A 19,467-nucleotide genomic window follows, 5' to 3' on the forward strand; every position below is an offset into this window, starting at 1 on the left:
TTGAGCCAAAAGTAAACAAAACAAAACAAAACAAAAACAAAAGCAAAAACAAAAAACCCACAGGCGCTATTACTCATGGGTTTAGTGATTTTTATTATCCACACCTGCATCTTCCTCTCTTGCTAACTTCCCAGCCAGGACTCATCTGTCTACTCAATGCTGCACGCAGTGGTTGGGAAGAGACAACTCCCAAGCCAGTGAAATCCAAACTTCTTACCATGCCCTATAAGACCCTCTTGGATCTGAGGTCTGCACCTATCTCCGCAACTTCATTGATTTTAATTTTATTTATTTATTCATGAGAGACACAGAGAAGCATAGGCAGAGGGAGAAGCAGGCGGGGAGAGCCTGATGTGGGACTCGATCCCAGGACCTCGGGATTATGGCCTGAGCCAAAAGCAGATGCTCAACCACTGAGCCACCCAGGCGCCCCTACCTTCCCAACTTCCAAATGCCTCCTCCTTGTGTCAGTTTCTTGATTCCTCCAATAAGTCAACCTTGTTCCAGCCCCGGGGACTTTGCCTTTCCTGGTCCTCCAAACTGTCAAATTCCTCCTCCAGAGCTCTCCCGGACCAGTCTGGCTCCCCACGCGCGCGCAGCTCCAGGGTCCTCAGAGAATTTCCTGATTGCCCTGTGGCAAGTCCCCAAGCCACTCGTGCCGGTCATGTTATTGCCAGCAGCACTCCCTGAAATCGTTTTGACACCTTTCCATATAGTTGCTCTTACTGGAGTGGACGCTCCTTGAAGGCACGAATCTTCCTTCAATACGGGCGGGCCAGCCCTACCTGGCGCAGGAATGAAATGAATGAGTAAGTGACTGTAACGAGTGTGCATCTGCGGACTGTCTCCTGGCCTAGACCTAGAAATCGTCTGCCCAGCAAGAGCGCGTGAACAGGCCAGCTGCGTTGGCCTCCCGCGAGTCTCTGGAGTAACCACGACGACCGCAGAACCCCTGCGGGGCCGGGAAGCCCGAAACCCGAGCCCGGCGGAGCCCCGCCGCAGCTCTGGGCGCGGACTGCGGCTGCGCGGAGCGTGAGGCGGGGCGGGGCGGGGCGGGGCGGGGCCTGCGCCGCTCTCCGGAAGTGGGTTGGAGCTGCTGAGAGGGCGCCGGCGGGCGACAGGGCGCGACAGGGCGCGGGAGGGCGCCGGCGGGAGGGGGCCCGCCGACCATGGAGGACGAGCGGAGCTTCTCGGATATCTGCGGCGGCCGCCTGGCCCTGCAGCGCCGCTACTACTCCCCGTCCTGCCGGGAGTTCTGCCTCAGCTGCCCCCGGCTCTCGCTGCGCTCGCTCACCGCTGTCACCTGCGCCGTGTGGCTGGCGGCCTACGGACTCTTCACCCTCTGCGAGGTAAAGGCCGCTCGGCCCCTCCCCGCAGGCGGAGTCGGGGGCGGCGTTCCGAAGGGGCTTTGGCGTCACCGGGTCGAGGCCGGGTCTCTCGTCGGGCCTTCCGGTCGGGGTAGGGTCGGAGGGCGGGAACTGGCTGGCTCTGCTGCCGGGACTGCTGTTCTCTTGACGTTTAGTGACGTTTTGACACCTGGGCTCGGTGCCTCATGTGGGCGTCCATTTAGACCTTGCGCGATAGCCTCAGATTCTGACTTCCAGGTGACCTACGTAGCACGTGCTCACAGGAATTCAGTTCCAGGGGTTCGGAGAACTGTTAAGTGGATCGACCTCATCCGTCGTTCCGAATCTTCAGAGGAGTCGCTGCCAACAGAACCTTTATACGGTCTTAAGGAGAAACCGTCTTTGCCTCCACAACATGAGCTTCATCAGTTCTAACCTGTTTTTCAAGGCAGTCCACCCCCCCCCCCAACTCTACCCCTTCCCCAACTTCAAGTGCTTTCTACTGAATTGTTTTGGTGATGCGTTGTTTCTGGGCTCACCGTTCGGACTCATTCCTATTTTCTGAGCCTCAGCTTTAACATGTTTAAAAGGGAATTGCTGCCTGCCATGCCAGCTTCACAGTATTGAGGGTCACATGTAGTAGCTTTGTGGCAGCCCTCAAATAAAAGGAGTCACCCTAAATGCTTTTCAAGATGAATTTTTTTAAAGACGTTATTTATTCATGAGAGACACACAGAGACAGAGAGGCAGAGACACAGGCAGAGGGAGAAGGGGGCTCCATGCAGGGAGACGGACGTGGGACTCGATCCCGGGTCTACAGGATCACACCCTGGGCTGAAGGCGGCGCTAAACCGCTGAGCCACCCGGGCTGCCCCAAGATGAATTTAGTTTCAGATGTAGTGTCCTGAACTAGGAGTGATCTGACCAGGTCGAGGGCTTTTTCTATATTTTGGGTCTTGTTTCCAGTAATGCATTCATTGGCTCTTTTACCATCAATGTATGGTAATTTGGCATAGATATGTGCAGAATTAAGACTGCCCTAAGTTATGCCAAACTGTATCTAGAAGTTTGTTCAAAAGCCAGTTAATATGGTTAAACTGCCAGGACAGTCCTTCTCCCCCCTCGAAAAAGATTTAATTTATAATGTAGTTGAATTTTAATACTAGCCTGGGTTCTGGCCGTGTTGTCATGTGAGGAGGAGGAGCGAACAGATTATTATATGTCCACTAACTGCCAGCTGCTTTCCTGAATGTCTCATTTTAACCTTAGAAGAAAGCCAAGGCTTAGAGTAATAATTTACCCAAGGTCACAAAGCTAGTAAATGGCATATTTGGGCTTCAGACTCAGGACTGACTCTGAAACCCTTTCCTTTCCACTATACTGTCTCCTCCTTGGGGAGGGCTTACTTAGGTAAAATTTTTAAATAGAAGTTTGTTTTTATGCCAGCTCCTTTTTGTACCCTCTTATCCTGGTATGTCCCACCTGCCTCCATGAAGTGCCCACAACTCAGTAACCTTATCTTCCTTCAAACTCCACTGCAGGGGATCCAGGCTCAGGGGTTTAGCGCCGCCTTCAGCCCAGGGTGTAATCCTGGAGACCCAGATGGAGTCCCACATCCGGCTGGCTCCCTGCATGGAGTCTGCTTCTCCCTCGGCCTGTGCCTGTGTCTCTGCTTCTCTCTCTCTGTGTGTCTCTCATAAATAAACAAACAAACAAATAAATAAATCTTAAAAAAAAAACTCCACTATATTTCTTAAGGGGTCTGTGTATCAGAGTTTATCTTTGTGTTCAAAACTATTTGTCAGAGTAATGACTCTCAGGAGGGAGAAGAAATGAAGGAATTCCCAGAAACATGTGGCTTAATTTCACCCCAAATAAATATTGTTAGAATTTCAGACAGAAAAATGAAGTATAAAGAATGTAGGTAGTAATGAAGTTTTGGGCAAGGATTACCTTATTAAAAAGCTGATAGGGATTAAATCCCCTCACATTTTTTGTACTTCATCCCTTCTTTCCTGCTGGTTTTGAATTCACAATTCTATTAAAAGTGTAGGTTATTACCTGATTTATTGCAATCTGGAATGCTTTACCCCCTTCCTTTTCTCAACTAAGCATATCTATCAATAACCACCAGCTCTTATGTACCAGTGAAATTCTTCCTCCTTGGAAGTCTTCATGGGATATCCTATGTGCTTTGAGGTCTCTTTCTTGCTTTCTCTCATTCTGTTTTAATACTTAGGCACTAATAATTCCATAGTAGTCTCCAAAAAATTTAATTTTTGTATTAATTTTGCCTCTAATACACCTGTAAGGGCTGGGGTTGAATTTTCTCTCTATTCTTCCATGTTTATTCAGTTCAGACTATGAACCAGACACTGTACTAGATACTAGGCATTTAATTAACTTAAAGTAGACATTTTTGGATCATCAGAGACCTAGCCCATAGATTTTTCCATTCTCCATTCATTAATCAATAAGTAATTACCGAGTACAGAGGTCAGCAAACTTTAAAAGGCCAAATAGTAAATATTTTGGGCTTTACAGGTCTCTCACAGTCCTGTTTCTTTTTCTTTTTTTAACAACTCTTTTAAAAGTGTAAAAACGGATGCCTGGGTGGCTCAGTCAGTTGGGCATTTGCTTTTGGCTCAGGTCATGATCCTGGAGTCCCAGGATCAAGCCTTGTGTCAGGCTCCCTGCTCATTGGGGAGTCTGCTTCTCCTCCCTCTGCACCACTTCCCCCGCTTGTGTTCTCTCTCTCTTGCTCTCTTTCTTTCTCTCAAATAAAGAAAATCTTTTTTTTTTTAAGTGTAAAAACCATTCTTAGCTCAGGGTCGACCAGACAAAAACAGATCACAGGCCCAAATAGAGTCCTGATCCAACACTTACTGTATGTTACATAGAATGAAGTAGAAAAGTATTTTCAAAGAAAACCAGAGGCAGTTGGTAGTTTAAAACAGTAAAAACAGATTTTAAAAAAAGATTTTACTTATTTATTTATTCATGAGAGACACATAGAGGCAGATACATAGGCGGAGGGAGAAGTAGGCTCCTTGTGGTGAGCCTGATGCGGGACTTGATCCCAGGACCCCAGGATCATGCTCTGAGTTGAAGGCAGATGCTCAATCACTGAGCCACCCAGATGTCCCAGTAAAAACAGATTTTATTCGGCAAATACTGCAGTAGGAGAAAAGAGACCTCACTGCAGAATTGGGCTCAATTCTGAATACAGCACGGACAAGTTGGAATTCATAGCCAAGGAGCACAGTGGGGATCAGTGGATGGAAAATGGCTAAAAGAAAACATCAGGGGTAAAGGGAGATTCTGGCTAACTTGACATGATTCTTGCTAAAGGCAGGCCAGGGTGATCAGATGCCAAGGGTTCTCTCTAAACGGACTTAGTAGGATTCTTGGCACAACTTGTTGGGCCATGCAGGCCCAATAAGGATGGACACCAAGGTTGAGGGTTTAGAAGAGCTTGATTAGAGTTAGGTCAAAGAGGACATCTTGTCAGTAATAAAGAATAAGATACCTCCTGCCCGCAAGAAATGACAGTCATAAATTACTGAATCTATTTTGTTTCTAGGTCATCAGTTATTTTTTTTTTCCTCTGTGTCATCCTTCTAAATAATAGCTTTTTGCAGGAGAAAAAAAAAATGGCACACAGAAAGAACATACATCAATAGAAAAACACAACTTCAGAAATGTTAAAAGATTGTAAATCTTGGGGATCCCTGGGTGGCGCAGCGGTTTGGCGCCTGCCTTTGGCCCAGGGCACGATCCTGGAGACCCGGGATCGAATCCCACGTCAGGCTCCCGGTGCATGGAGCCTGCTTCTCCCTCTGCCTATGTCTCTGCCTCTCTCTCTCTCTCTGTGACTATCATAAATAAAAATAAAAAAATAAAAATAAATTGAAGATTGTAAATCTTATAATCAAAAGAATAAATACCATTTTTTTGAGTCCTTAAAATGTAAGTTAATTATTTTGGCTACTCAGCCTTAATACATCAGTTAGTCACAACCCAAAATAACTAAAAGAGCACTAAATGACATGATCTTTATTATTTAACAAAAGTCAGGAGGTGGTAGGGCTCAAAAGGGTGTAAGAGACTCAGTTGATCTTGATTCTTTTCATGTTACTGCTGGTGTACTCTAACTGTCCTCAGCCTGGCTTTCTACATGGTCTGGCAGAGGAGTCATAGTTCTATAGTAGTTCCAGGCATCAAAACCTCAAGAGGATCTAGGATCTCTTTCTTCCTAGATCTCTTTTTTAATTTTTTTTTTTTTAGGCAGAGGGAGAAGCAGGCTCCATGCACCGGGAGCCCGACGTGGGATTCGACCCCGGGTCTCCAGGATCGCGCCCTGGGCCAAAGGCAGGCGCCAAACCACTGCGCCACCCAGGGATCCCCCTAGATCTCTTTTTAAGATGCACATCATTTTCCAGAAGCCCCTCCAGGAGACCCTCACACTCACTGACCAGAGTTGTATCATGTAATCATTTCTAAACCAGTCATTGGCAGGAGTGGGAACCAATCATGATTCATTCCGAGTTTTATTAGCAAGAGTGGCTGTTGAGTACCGTCTGCTACATTGTGCTAAGCATTTTATTATTGTACTGTCTGATTTTGCACTGTATATTCTGCTGGTGGAGCAGGAGAGGAAAAGGTCTGAGTCGTTATGAAAGACCTCTGAGAGTGGTGTGATGATAGATACTGTTTCGGTGATTAAAGTTCTCCTATCCATTTGTTGTCTGGATGCTTTCATTATGCTTTCATAGCACTACAGAGTTGAAATAAAAGTGATTTCCTCTTCCATGCATGTTCTTCCCATCTTGTCAACTCATAGTAGAACACAAGCTTTTTTCTGCATTGCCTAGAGTAGACAGTAGACTGGTTAAACAGCGGAGATCTGTGCGGAGGACCACCTGGTAATCTTACTGCCTATGTCTGGCTCTCTCTTCAGAACAGCATGATCCTCTCTGCTGCCATCTTCATCACCCTCTTAGGCCTGCTTGGTTATCTCCATTTTGTCAAGATTGATCAGGAGACATTATTAATCATTGATTCCCTTGGCATCCAGATGACTTCATCCTATGCCTCAGGCAAAGAAAGCACTACCTTCATAGAGATGAGCAAGGTGAAGGATGTGGTTATCAATGAGGCTATTTACATGGTAAGTAGTTAAGTAGTAAGTATTACAGGTTTCTCCAGAAGAGGTAGCCCAGTGGCCTTTGCCTGGATCTGAACTGAGTCTTAATAACTTGATGTCTGTTCACAGAATTAAACTTGAAGACTCTGTTCCAGTATTGTAATGTTTCCTTTTTGGCTAGCATGTCTATAGACCATGAAAATGAAACTTGTATTGGAAAAATAGATTCCTGTATTTTATAGAGATATAGCAGGATTTCACAGATAGTAAGTCAGCATTTCAACTTTATTTTTTAGCCCAGCTTCAAAATCATCTCGTGGTGGTGGTTGTTGCTGCTGACATTTTGTAGTTTTTTTTGCATTTAAAGAATTCTCACTTCAAAAGCAATCAGGTGTTCTACTACTTGATAGTTAGAGATAACCAATGGTTAGAGATCACCATTTACTTTTTTTTTTTTTTTTTAAGATTTTATTTACTTATTCATAGAGACACACAGAGAGAGAGAGAGAGAGAGGCAGAGGCAGAGACACAGGCAGAGGGAGAGGCAGGCTCCATGCAGGGAACCCAAGGTGGGACTCAATCCCAGGTCTCCAGGATCACACCCCGGGCTGCAGGCGGTGCCAAACCGCTGTGCCACTGGGGCTGCCCGAGATAACCATTTATTAAAAGGTCTTTAGCCTTCCCTTGAAGAAAAAGAAAACAAAACGAGTCTCACTTAGATCTCTGCTATTTGGTTTATTTTCTTACAGCAGAAGGTGATTTACTACCTCTGCATTTTATTGAAGGATCCAGTGGAACCACATGGGATATCCCAAGTAGTACCGGTCTTCCAGGTGAGCATAGAACACTTGTCTAGAGCTTCTTCTCCAGAAAACCCGGTACCTTTCCCCATTCTTTGCATATCTACTGCTACTATGTTCAATAGGAATGTAAACTCCTGTTGTTAAGCGTATTTGAGGACACCTGACAGCTATTTTTATTGAGAGTTTTGGATTTTAGTTATTTCAAGTTTCTTTCTGAAGCAAATATAGGCTTTCAGAAATATTATAAATTTATACAGATTTTAAAGAAAAAAATAAATAGCAGTTTCTGCCTATAAGTTACCATTCATCTGCTTTGTTAGTCTGTCAATACAGGGTTTTACATAAATGTCCCTGATCTACACATGCAGTTATACCCAATTTATGTCTTGCTTTTTAAATCTAATATACATATTTTCATTCATCTTCAGAGGCCATTATACTATTTTAAATAGTTCTATTATCATGTTGAGTTTATTTAGCCACTCTACTGCTAGCTTTTGAAATCATCTCCAGGTTAGTTTTTGTCTCGCTCTTAAAAAAATACACAAACACAACTATAAGTATATATTTATGTACATAGTTAACTCTGCCTTACTGCCCTTCCTTTTCTCACAAAGGATTTAAGGCCGCTAAGCTAAAATTCCTTTGCATTATAGTTCAAAGTTATTTTAGTAAAGCTTATGAACAGTGTAATAGATTTTTACAGTTTGAGATTTGGCTCCAGAGATTAGACAACTTTACTGTACTTTTGGGAATTTGTACTTGATTTTCTACAGTCTTGGCTAACCGTGGGTTTAGTTCTTTGTTTCCTTTAGTATGTAGGTAAAGGAATCTAAAGTTATTGAATTGCTCTTTAAATGACAAAAGATTTTTCATGTTTCTTTGAATTATCTATTCCTGTTTCCTCTTGTTTTAAACTATCCATCTCCTTTATTAGTCAAGTAGAATCTAGATATTGATTATGCATTTATAACAACTTACATATTTTGGGTAACAAACTTTTATTAAATATGTTTTCCACATATTTTTTCCCCATTCGGTGACTTTTCTTTTAATTTTGGTTGTATCACATTTCATTGTACAAAATACCTTTCAATATTTACATATTAAATTGCACTTCTCGTCCTTGAGGACGGTTTCACAGCTTGTGACATTTACGAGGGAGTCTGTCCTTGTTATTCCTCTTGCTTTCTTAGCCAGTAAGGTGCTGTTTGGCCTGAACTTCTGCCTCTTCGAGCTCACACCTGAGCCATTTAGACCCCCTGATGTGGTGAGATTGAGGTTACCCATAGAGGCAGCACCATTAAGTGCTCTCTTATGTTCTCTTCTGCTCTCTTATCCTGACTGCATTTCTTGCCTTTGGAATTCAGAGTGCCAAGCCCCGCCTGGACTGCTTGATTGAAGTGTACAGGAGCTGCCAGGAGATCCTGGCGCACCAGAAAGCCACACCAGCAAGTCCTTGAGTCCCAGCATTTCAGAGGCCAGTATTATCTTCCATGGGAGATGACTCCTAAGCCATAGTGGCTGGTTTATTTTCTGTGTTCTAAACCATCAGGCAGACACAGTCCTAGGAACCAGTATGGATGCAGTGGATCTCAGAGCCATACAGCAGGTGCCTGGAAACCTAACTCATTGTGTGATGTTGAGCAAAGTATTTATGTATATTTTAGCGATCTCTTTGTAAGGTTTCGCCTACTTTATCAATTGAGGGAAGATCTTAAGAAACGATATGTCAAAAGTAATGTTGACAAAGAGCACTTTGTGAAATTCCTCAGCATGTTCAGGTTTACTTTTTTGTAGAGATTTGTGGAGCAAGACAATGGGAAACTGACATCAGATCTCTTACAAAACATGATTTCCAACTGCATGGACCCCTGTATAAAAGTCAACCCCTTCACGTACCAGTGAGTAGGAAGACATGGCCTACAAAAGACTGGCCTCTGTCCACCTAGCTCCTGTGTTCTGTACAGGGTGAATTTATGACAACTCTCGTAATAAACCGATCTCTTTCCAAAACACACAATAATTGCACACACAGCTGCTTTTTATTGACCACATGAACATGGCATTTCAGTCATGGGTGTCAGGCACATTAATACTCTACTGTTACTCAGCATTGTCTGTGGTTTCAAAAACTTATTTTGCCAAGAGGGGTGACACCAAAGGCCAGACAGATATTCAACTTTGGTTTCCAGACATGTTAAAGGAGGATAAGCACACAAACAGTAGAAGCTTTTGATTATAAGGCAGTTTTCTTCTGTGTAAAACTAATAAACTGTGGGAGGACCCCTGAGGGGCCAGGAGGGAGCGAGGCAGGGTGGGGGAAGTAGGCTGAGCTCAAGTTCATTGTGAACACAGCTCCGTTCTTGCTTGTTTTGGCCGTGGGATCCTAATTTTTTTTAACTCCCAAGTCGATATTATTCTCATGGCCATAGAGACACTCAGGACATTAGAAAACTAGAGTTGTAATTGCTGCCTTTTCCATCATCCCAGGAGTAGTTATTTGGAGCCTATGGTACATGTGATGTTTGACTTGTTTGAGGTAGAAATGTCTCTGCTAGATCCCAAGGGCCCGGGCAGCAATAGAAATGGGAGATGGCTGTAAAATTTCCAGCCTCGCAAAGCCAAGGTCATTTAAAAGAGGCATTCTCATGTGCTGCTTTTTTTTTTTTTTTTAATCATGCTTGTCAGTTTAAAGAGTGAGGGAGGGGAAGCCTATAGCAGCTGAAGTGTTCAGATAAACTAGTTCCAGCCTTGAAGTTTTTGCAGTGTGCAACACACATACCTACACACATTGTTGAAGTCAGAGGCTTGGTTCTTGAATGCTACTGCTAAACCCATACAGTTTTCAGCACTTTATTGAATGCTAAGACTGCCTTAGAGCTTTGAAATAAAACTCGGTTTCTCCAAGGCCAGAAAATCAGAGTATGAATGAACTCTTTCGTCTTTTTGTTTTCTGTTAGAGGAGGGTAGAGACAAAGTTCATTCCCTCTGCATTCAATACAAGGTCTCAGTTGGGGATGGGGGGTTATAGTTGTATCACCTGGATATTCTTAGAGTAGGACAGAGATCTCCTATGTGCCTTCTGCCCTCTGACTAATTCCCAGCAGAAGTTTGCCAGAAGTCTTGAGGAACAAATCCAGGCCCTGGATTCTGTTTCTGACTCATCTTTGGTGGCCTCACAAAGCAGCAAAAAAAAAACCAAAAAAACAAAACAGTGCATTTGCTTAGTCTTTCAAAGAGCAAGGAAACAAGTGATGACCACCCCATCCTACAGTAGGAAGCACAGCCTTCACTGAGCCCTGTCCAGTCACTAAAATGAGACAGGGAGAAGTCAGGTTGGACTTAACCCCTGCCCTTGCTTGTACCCAGTTGGGCTGACAGTCCAGTGTGAGGGAGAACAGCTTCAGTCTCAGCAGGAATAGTGCCTTTTCCTTGTCCTGCAAAGATAGGAGCTGCTGCTCCAGAGAGGGACTGCAAATGCCTACTCATTTGCAGTGGGGAAGGAAAACATGAATCTCTTCCTTTTTCTCCAGCCCTACCGATACCTTTCCCACCTGGGAATGGAAGTCCAGTTTTAGTGAGTTCTAGGCTTTTGTCACAGTTCAGATGAATTGGAAATTTTAGTCCTATCTTGTTCAGGGATTTTGGGAAAACTTCAAGTATAAATCCCCACGTAAGGACCATATACAGTATAAAAGATACCAGCCTTTCCAAGAGTATCAGTGCAGAAAGCCTTGACTTACAGCACTGATGCCCTCAGTAACCAGTAACAGTGGACCTTCCCAGTCTGTGTCTAGAATTGGGCAGCATCCAGAGCTCAGCATTCTTGTGAAAAAAAAAGTGGTTTCTATACCAGGTCTGGATTTTTGAAAGTTGGGCCCTGAAACATAAGGCACCTAGAGAGTAAAGGCTTCATGGACACTGAAATACACATTTCATAGAACAAACAGGGTTGGGTTGGGGGAGGGCTGTCAGGCCCATCACAGTAGTATCATACCCCAGGATACAGATCACTAACCCCAGAGGTACCAGGTGGTTGGCAGGGAAAGGGGTAGAAGTTTTCACAGCAGCGTTGGCCCTCTGGCAGCACATGGGACAGAAGCAAAGAACTGCTGTCCGTCCAGTTCCCATAGCTGGTGGGCGGCAGGTGGGTTAGGGGGGGTGTTCACAGTTGTGGAGCAATGGTTCATGTAGCTGGCCATGATGAAGGTAGCCTCTGCAATCTTAAGACAACAGAAACAAAGGAACTGAACTGGCCTTGGCTTGAATCCTGGCTTTCTCACATACTAGCTGCTATACGGGGTACATAACCTTCCTGGGCTTCAGTTTCTTAAAGTATCTGGGAGAAAATGTCCAAAGGGAATCATTTCTATGAGGCTCAAAGGCCCAGTGAAATGGGTGCCTGTTGGTCTGCAGCACCACTGACACACAGTACCCTCCTGAGAACAGGAGGGGTGATACTCGGCTCTGCTGGTCTCCAAGTCAGGGAAGTGGGTGTCCCTGGAAGAAGTGTCTGTATAGCCTCTCCTTTAGCAGGAGCAGTATTAAAAGGAAGAGGTTGGGGAAACTCCAATTTTAGGATTAAAACAAAAGGGTTTCTACTTACTCTCAGAATGGAGTCAGGAACTATAAATCAGAATTTAGGTTTTGGAGTCTACTTTGTAACTGTTATTTTTGCTAGTCCGTATTTCCCGCACTGAGCATGATACAAAGCCTTTAAAGTAGAAGAGGTCTCTGGATGGACTTTAAGACCATAGAAAAGGGGGAGCATGTGCAGACATCTTACTTTGGGACTGGCAGAAGCCAGCAGAAGGCGAGAGCACACTGAGGAGAAAGCTGGCTGCTCTGGCTCTGGGTCTGCTGCAAGAAGAGCAAGTAGACACCTGCCTCCAGCCTGTGTGATGCTGGGCTGCAAGGGCTGAAAGCACTATATGGACCACAGTGCATGCCCTCCTGGCCAGCCCCTCACCCACCAGCTCAGCAGTGACTCCTGAGCTGCAACCCTACCTGAACCCTTTGTAGGACTGATTGTAGACAAGGCCAAAGTTTCACCTGGGGAAGGCCCTTCTAGAGGATGGTCATAACCCAGCTTCCGTTTTTTTTTTCCCCCCAGCTTCTGTTCTTAACTTCAAGCCCACCTCCTCATACTAGATAAATCCAAGTAACATGTTTTAGCAGCTTTCAGACCCACCTTGGGAGCAGCCATCTGGAAGAGCAACTTCTCAATGTGACCTTTCCCAGAGCCCTGGTCTGGAATGGATCTAATTACAAGCATGAAGTCATCCCGGGAGCCACCGAAGGTCATTACTGAAGAGTAGGGGTACGTGACGTGCACTTGCTGTGAGAAGAAGCCAGTTAGTTCTGGGGGAACTTCCCACCTGCCTCCTGAGCTGCACCCCGTCTCTTCCAGGCACAGGTAGCCTTAACCAGAAAGGGAGAACTTGGAAGTGGTCCTAATTTGGAGGTCTACATCTTGAATGTCTACAAACTGTGTCTAGACTAGAGGACAGCAAGGCTTGGGAAGGGTGGGTAGGGAAACCGTGGTCACTTAGCTTGGGACTTTGAGTCCAGAGAGTAAGAGAAAAAGGCACTATTCAGAAGGAGGGGTCAGAGCCAGCCCTCGTTGTTTTGTACCATAGTATTGTGGTCCAGGATGCTGACACCATCCTCATTCACAGCAATCCACACCAGAGTGCTCTCTTTGGAAGACAGCTGTGCAGGCTAGGGAAACAGGAAATTCCATCAGACACAACCACAGTTAGGGATGCTCAACCATAAGAGCTTTCTGAGGAAGAAGGCACATTCAGGGATCTGCTAAGCAGTGGTTTGTGACCTTTTCTCATTATGGAAAACTTGAAAGATGGTATTTGTACAGCATGCCGAAGTAAACACACAGAGACATCTGGCCTCGGAGCTCTGGCCACCTAATTACCATCTCAAGGGTGGAGGGGTACCTATAGCCCATCCTGCCACAGTACACTGTAGGGGCTCTGTGCTGCAGAACAAAGGCCAGCCCTGACTGCTCTGTCATGGGCATGGAGAATGGGCTGTTTTCTCCTAGTGCTGGCAAACTGACAGCATTCCACCCACAGCCTCTCCTGGCTGAAGTGCATCTTGCTTCAGCCAATTTCCTAGGAGCTGCAAAAGAAACAGGAAAGAATGCAATCTTATGGGCTTTATGCTCCACTAGTGAGAAAAGGGACTATCTGGTGGACAATTCCTGGAATGACTGATTTTCACTGTCATAGCTACAGTAGAGCAATCCAGATTTCCTAGCTCTCCTACCCAAAAGGCTGAGGAGAAGGATGGACATGTCCTCATTTTCAGAAGTTTCTCCCAAACTCCCAAGACTGAGAGGTTCCCAGGATCCCTCTGTTATATGCCCTTATAACATCCCTATACTTCTCCTTTCATATTGTAACAGTTTGTAAAATAACTTACATGTATATTTAGATAGAGAATATATATAATTATTTGATTAATGTATGTCTCCCCCACTAGATGGAAAGCTCCATGAAGGCCAGGACAGTATCTGATTCACTCATCTCTTGCAATCTCATACAGTGCCTGAGTCCTAGTAGGAGCTCAGCAATTCTATATTGAATAAATGAGTGAATTTCCACTGGTCTAATCTCTACCATCAGTGAATAGGATCGTGATCCAGCTTTGAGGACATGATTGATTATGAATAAAGTTTATGCACACCAGACACCTGGCCAAGAAAAGTTCCAGCTAAAATTACTACTGGCCACCTGGGCTTCACGCAGGTGAAATTAACTGTTGCCTGAGTAGTTAAGAGTCCCCTGTGGCCATGCTAAGTCAGCAGAGATGCATTCGTTTAGATTACATAGTTACATATTGTTCTTTTGCACCTTTTAAAAAATGAAAGCATTTTTGAGATGGTAATGTCAAGTTTGAATCCTTGTGTGTGAATTAGTTGGCCGTATATTTTTTCTTTAGGGGTAGCACTGAGAAGTCTGAAAGGAAACATGAATGTTACTCAGATAATAATCCTGGCTGGAAAGCAGTGATCACAACTGTGCTCTGGACCAGAAATGGTGGAGAAACGGCGCCCTCTGGTGGTTGCCAGTGTGCAGGCGGGCCCTGCAGACTGGACTGGCTCCAATTGGACCAGATGTGGACAGCAGCTTGAGGAGAAATCTAGGGCATGTTCCTGAGGGTGGTGGTGGTGATAATCACTCCTTCCCCCTGGAAACCACCAGCACTTACCCGAGCAGCAAAGAGCTTAGCACCAAAGAAAGGCCATTTCCGGGCCACTGTCAGGTAGATGCGGATGCACTCGGGAGGGGAACAGCCTTGCAGTGCTGCCCACTTTGTGGTCAGCAGATCTGCCAGGTGCCTAGTTTGAATGAATGGAGACAAGTGGGCCACTGAAGTGCCAACATGTTTTCACTGCAGCTCTGAGGCTTTCCCCAGCCCGACAGCCCCTGCCTCCCCACTGCAACTCCCTCCAAGACCTTGCAGCCTACCTCAACTGTTCAGAGGGTGCCCCGTGTCTGTAGCGCCTTGGGTAGAACCTGTCTAAGACGTGCTGGAGGTGATGCTGAACCTTGGCAGGGAGTGGGCTCCCAGGGCCTTGTGGGCTGGGCCTCTCTAAGTCCCCATATTCTACCTGCGTTGGAAGCACATGAAGGGGGCAGTCAAGAGTCTGGAGGTGGGTGAGGTGGGGCTGGGGCTGCTGGAGAGGTGAAATAAACCATTACACTTCACTGCGTCATTGATGGGGTGAGGGTGGATGTGAAAACACTTCTTTGAATGACCCTTTATCTCAAATTTCATAGACCCTAGAGAGACCACCTTGCAGTCCTAGAAGGTTATCAACCTCCCTGTTGCAGTGGAGGTTAGTGCCTTATCCAAAGACAGTTAATCAGTGGCAGACAAGGGCAAACTGGATATTCTGGCTTCCAATCCAAAAATATGAGATACAGGACTGAAGATGCTGTAGATCCTAGAGTATTTCAGTGTTCCAGATGTGGCCTTTGGAATCAGACACCGGGCTCAGATAGATACCAGCTCTGCCATCTGCTGGCTCTGTAACCCTGAGCAAGTTACTTAAACTCTCTGGGCTTCAATTTCCTCATCAATTAAGTGAGGATAAGAACTAACTGGGATAAAACATAAAATGTTTTAGCAGAGGCTCCTTTATAGAGTATTCGGTAAATGTTTACTACTAAAAAGTCCAACTATTATTTCCCCTCCCCCCCAGCATGTACATTCAGATGCTTTCTCATGGGAACCACAAGGGCATCCTAGATACTTCCAGCAAGAAAGCCTTGTAAAGGTAATGGAGAAGAGTCGAAGTCTGAGTGCATTCAGATTCTAAATGTTATACAGTTGTAAGTACAAATTTTAGCACATCCATTCTGTGATACACATTCTTTTGGTAGCATACTTAGTACAACCCCGTGTGCAGGGAGGCATTTTTGTTTTCTGTATACAGAGAAGGAAACTAAAGCACAGACCACTGCAGTGACCTGGCCATGATCTTGCAGCAGGAAGGTCGCTGGCACTCAAAGGCAGGACTCTGGCTTCCACCACCAGAGTTCTGCCCATAATCTGTATCTGCAGAGAAGGGTTCTGCTGGTAAGGAGCCAGCTTCCCTCCACAGCCAGAGCCAGCCGGGCCACCCTCCTCTCGGGCACCACGGGGTCTGTGGTCTCCTGTTTCAGGCTGCATGCTATGTGCTCCCTGTGAGTCTGATCCAACTCCTGAACAGAACCTTACCTGAGCCATCAGGGCAGCCATCTCAAGAGCCAGCTCCTTGTTGACAGGAAACCTCCCTGCCACTATCTCCCCACTAGTCTGGGAGGCGAGCAGCAGCCGCTCCCGCTCCGTCTCCCCTTTGACTTGACTCCGAAAGTACAGCCTACAGGGAAGACAGAAGAAGCCAAGACTCAGCTAGGATCCTAAATGGATGAGGTCATCTTGGCATCTGTTTATCTTCATTTCCAAAGAAAGAAACTACTCTTTTTATACCATCTGTGAGCCTATTTTTTATTGCCTCCAGAAAAATTTAACTAAGCACAACACAGGGCAGATAGAGTGCCATCACATCTCAGAGCAACAGCGGCACAAGGTACACCTGAATATACTACTACCTTACTGGATTTGGTGAGGGGAATCTGCTCCCTGGAATCATAGCTTGTTAGGGAGCTGGATGAATTAAAGATTCCAAGAGACTAATGGAAGTTATTTGCCTGGAGACAGATCTAGGATGGGATTTTCTTATTCGAATGGACAAAAAATCATGGTATCTACTTCTATATTTGCTGGAATTGTTACAGGAGCTATTTATTCTTCGGCCTTAAATATCTAGTGCTCATACAAAATTTCACTTTCCTAATGTAACGTGCAGCCATCTCACACCAGGTTGTTCTGATTTTTTTTTGGCAGGGTAGGGGTGTGTGTGTGTGTGTGCAGTTCAGAGACCAAGAGCCTGAGCTACCCAGGGCAAGCCTGTCCACAACACAGTGTTGTCTGTGGATCCACTGTTTGTCCAGCACAGGCCAGCCTGTTGGAGTGACGAGTGCCCCCCCCGCCCCGCCCCCGGTGGCAAGCTCTCATGCTTGGCCCCACCCTTGGGCGGCACTCAGGACCTGTTCTTGTACATCAGCTTCACAACACGCGTGCCACCCTCAGCCTTGCCAGAGTGCAGCTCCTTCAGGGCTTGTTCCCACTTGGAGATGGCATCACAGATCTTAAAGAGGCAAGAGAGGAAAGTCAGGAAGGCCCTGGGGCAGGACTCAGGAAAAGCAGCAAGGCAGGGTTGAGTGACTGTCCTCCATCAGGAGGCTGATTTGCAGGCCTCATGCGCCTGGGACCTAGAGGTGCCTTACAACCATCTCACAGACAGGAAGAGCCCTGGGCAGGGCATGAGCAGCAAAGCATGGAATGCTGCTCCCATTGGCCTTAACACCCGAGAAGTCTCCCAGAGGCTAGGCAGGCCTCAATCAAAAACTGTGGCCCCATATTACCAGCTCCATTTCCATTCCACTGACCACTATTCTCTTCCAACAAGTGTACTCAGAGGCCTACTGTGTAACCAAGCCTTACAGACACGCAGACATTTACAAAGAGAATATATAGTGCAGTATTTCAAGGCAACGGTAAAAGACTATAGAAGCCTTTGCCCTGTTGCCATAAAAAGAGCAGACATGGAACCAGCACTCAAACTCATCAATGCAACAGCGCATTCCCATAAACACTTAACATCCCCTGTGGTGCTAATCGCAAACCACAAGACAAGATAGGTCTTAAATCCCATTCAAGGGCCTCTGACTTGATATATATATATATATATATATATATACACACACACACACACACAATATATATATACAATAGATATACAATATATACATATATATGTGTGTATACATATATACAATTCAAGATCCTTTCTACTGGCGCTGCTTAAAATGTGCTTGAACCTGTAAGCACAGCATGGGCCCTGGCAGACAGGGAGAGAATGAGGTGCCAGGATACAACACCACAGGTGTATAGCTGCCATCCTCTACATGTGTACAAGGACAAATGCCTCCCTGTCCTTCCCTCACCAAGAGGAGAAGCAGCTTTTCCCCTGGATACTGCACAGCCCTTCAAGGGCAGGGGGGATATGTAGGGAAAAACAACTTTTCTCTGCCTGTATGGGTATGTTTTAGGATGCCACAGAATGCTGGCCCACAGGAGCACCTTGGGCTCCAAAGCCAACAGGCTGTGAAATAGTAAGGCACCAGTCAGAGGGCCTCTTTCCCCACCACCCAAACCCCAAAGCCTTGGCAGTGTCCCAGGAGGCACTCAGTGGAATTTGTGGGCAGGCCATCACCTTGACACCCCCTGGCAGGCAGTGTTCCAGGTCCCTGCCGGAAGGATCGTCTGTGAAGAGGGCAAAGCCAGAGTGGGAGGACTTTCTCATGCCTGTCTCTTGGTTCAGACGCTGGAGGAACTCATCAACTGTGGAGGAGCCATCAAAACCGACCACCTACATGGGAGAAGTGTTAGTCCCAGAGGAAACTTCCTGAGAGGAAGTGGAGCAGTGTGGGTCTGGAAGGAGGAAAGCTCGGCTGAAAGGAGCAAGGGCACATGGCAAATGCTGAAGGAAGCTGGCTTCCATGGTCACATGCAGAGGGGGAGTGCTTCAGGGATAAGCCTGCCTGCTGTAAGCTGGAGTCAGAAGCTCTGCTGCTCCTTTCTGGCCACTCTTTTGGAGGCTTTTGTCATGCCACTTGTTTGGTCAATGTGTCAGCTTCCCCATTCAGGCAGTGGCTTCAAAAGATCTACTTCCCAGGTGCCAAACAGCAAGGCACTTTTGCAATTCGAGATCCTTTCTACTGGCACTAATCTCCCTACCCCTACCTGCAAATTGCAGGCTCTTCCTTCGCTTGTTTGCCTATTAAGAATCTGTCTGCCAAGCCTGAGGAGGTTTAGCACCCACCTGGCCTAAGGTGTTCTCTGGGGTCGGGATATGAGAGGGCTCAGGAGAGGGAGCCGCGCTGCCTCCTCACCTGGTAAGTCCCATTGGTGAAGTGCACAGGGATGCTGAAGGGCAAGGAGTGGTGGAAGGGGTTGCGTAGCAAGATGGACACCACTTCCATGCGTGATGGCCTGGCCTCCCGCTCCCCAGCCTGCAGGGTCCGCTCCACTGCCCGCTGGCAGTAGGTGGCATACTGGCCGGTTTCATTTCTAGAGACAGGTGACAGGTGAAGAAAGAAAAGAATTCCAGGGGATCCACTCATCCCTGCTACCCTGGCACCATGGCTGCCACCCTGACCCAGCCAAGACCAAATCTGCAGTGGGGCCAGTGGTGAGTAAAGCCCTGAACACCCTGGTGTGTGGTGTTACTCTGTCATTCAGGGTCTATCAGCAGCAGGTGGCTGGCACAGATATTTTCTCCAGAAGAACAGGGCAACAGATAATGAAAATGTGGGAATGATCTGGGGACACTGTAGCTTCACGTCAGCACAGCCACTAAGCATGCATATGGACACAGACTGGTATGCAGAGTAGCCCTGGCATGCCCAGACCTCCACATGCCCATCTGTGGACATGGCAATGAGGGACGTCTCTGTGACCAATGTGCAAACCTCCAGGGGCAGGGTGATCTGATCCATCCTGGTCCCCCATGGCCCACTTCACCACACCACAGTCA

The 19,467-nt window shown here is 46.3% G+C and overlaps 2 protein-coding genes across 5 annotated transcripts in view; one reads left to right on the forward strand and one right to left on the reverse strand.

Annotated features, from left to right (window-relative positions):
- Positions 1–1,073: 1,073 nt before the first annotated feature.
- Positions 1,074–9,065, forward strand: PIGH (phosphatidylinositol glycan anchor biosynthesis class H). Of its 2 annotated transcripts, none has more exons than XM_055304010.1 (4): positions 1,074–1,349; positions 6,307–6,516; positions 7,242–7,325; positions 8,666–9,065. In XM_055304010.1, exons 1-4 carry the CDS (start codon positions 1,170–1,172, stop codon positions 8,756–8,758), a joined length of 567 nt encoding a protein of 188 aa, XP_055159985.1. In that variant the 5' UTR covers positions 1,074–1,169; the 3' UTR covers positions 8,759–9,065. The 2 variants fall into 2 exon arrangements, with proteins under 2 accessions (XP_055159985.1, XP_055159986.1); XM_055304011.1 differs by having other exon boundaries at positions 7,245–7,325.
- Positions 9,066–10,647: 1,582 nt separating this feature from the next.
- PLEKHH1 (pleckstrin homology, MyTH4 and FERM domain containing H1) overlaps positions 10,648–19,467 on the reverse strand; it is a 48,408-nt gene continuing 39,588 nt past the window's right edge. For all 3 annotated transcript variants that reach the window (XM_055304008.1, XM_055304007.1, XM_055304009.1), the window contains exons 21-29: positions 18,824–19,001; positions 18,145–18,300; positions 16,916–17,016; positions 16,044–16,185; positions 14,789–14,931; positions 14,529–14,658; positions 12,933–13,019; positions 12,490–12,636; positions 10,648–11,521 (exon numbers count right to left, since the gene is read on the reverse strand). In XM_055304008.1, coding sequence (XP_055159983.1) covers positions 11,360–11,521; positions 12,490–12,636; positions 12,933–13,019; positions 14,529–14,658; positions 14,789–14,931; positions 16,044–16,185; positions 16,916–17,016; positions 18,145–18,300; positions 18,824–19,001 — 1,246 coding nt within the window. In that variant the 3' untranslated portion in view covers positions 10,648–11,359. The remainder of the gene's footprint in view (positions 11,522–12,489; positions 12,637–12,932; positions 13,020–14,528; positions 14,659–14,788; positions 14,932–16,043; positions 16,186–16,915; positions 17,017–18,144; positions 18,301–18,823; positions 19,002–19,467) is intronic.

This window comes from Nyctereutes procyonoides, unplaced genomic scaffold, assembly GCF_905146905.1.
Source record: "Nyctereutes procyonoides isolate TBG_1078 unplaced genomic scaffold, NYPRO_anot_genome, whole genome shotgun sequence".
Classification (NCBI taxonomy): Eukaryota; Metazoa; Chordata; class Mammalia; order Carnivora; family Canidae; genus Nyctereutes; species Nyctereutes procyonoides.

Excerpts from the sequence above, each read along its gene's own strand:
- PIGH (XM_055304010.1), top strand. The coding sequence starts at position 1,170 with ATGGAGGACGAGCGGAGCTTCTCGGATATCTGCGGCGGCCGCCTGGCC. Across the intron at positions 1,350-6,306 it reads GACTCTTCACCCTCTGCGAG|AACAGCATGATCCTCTCTGC; the intron begins GTAAAGGCCGCT and ends CTCTCTCTTCAG. Across the intron at positions 6,517-7,241 it reads TCAATGAGGCTATTTACATG|CAGAAGGTGATTTACTACCT; the intron begins GTAAGTAGTTAA and ends ATTTTCTTACAG.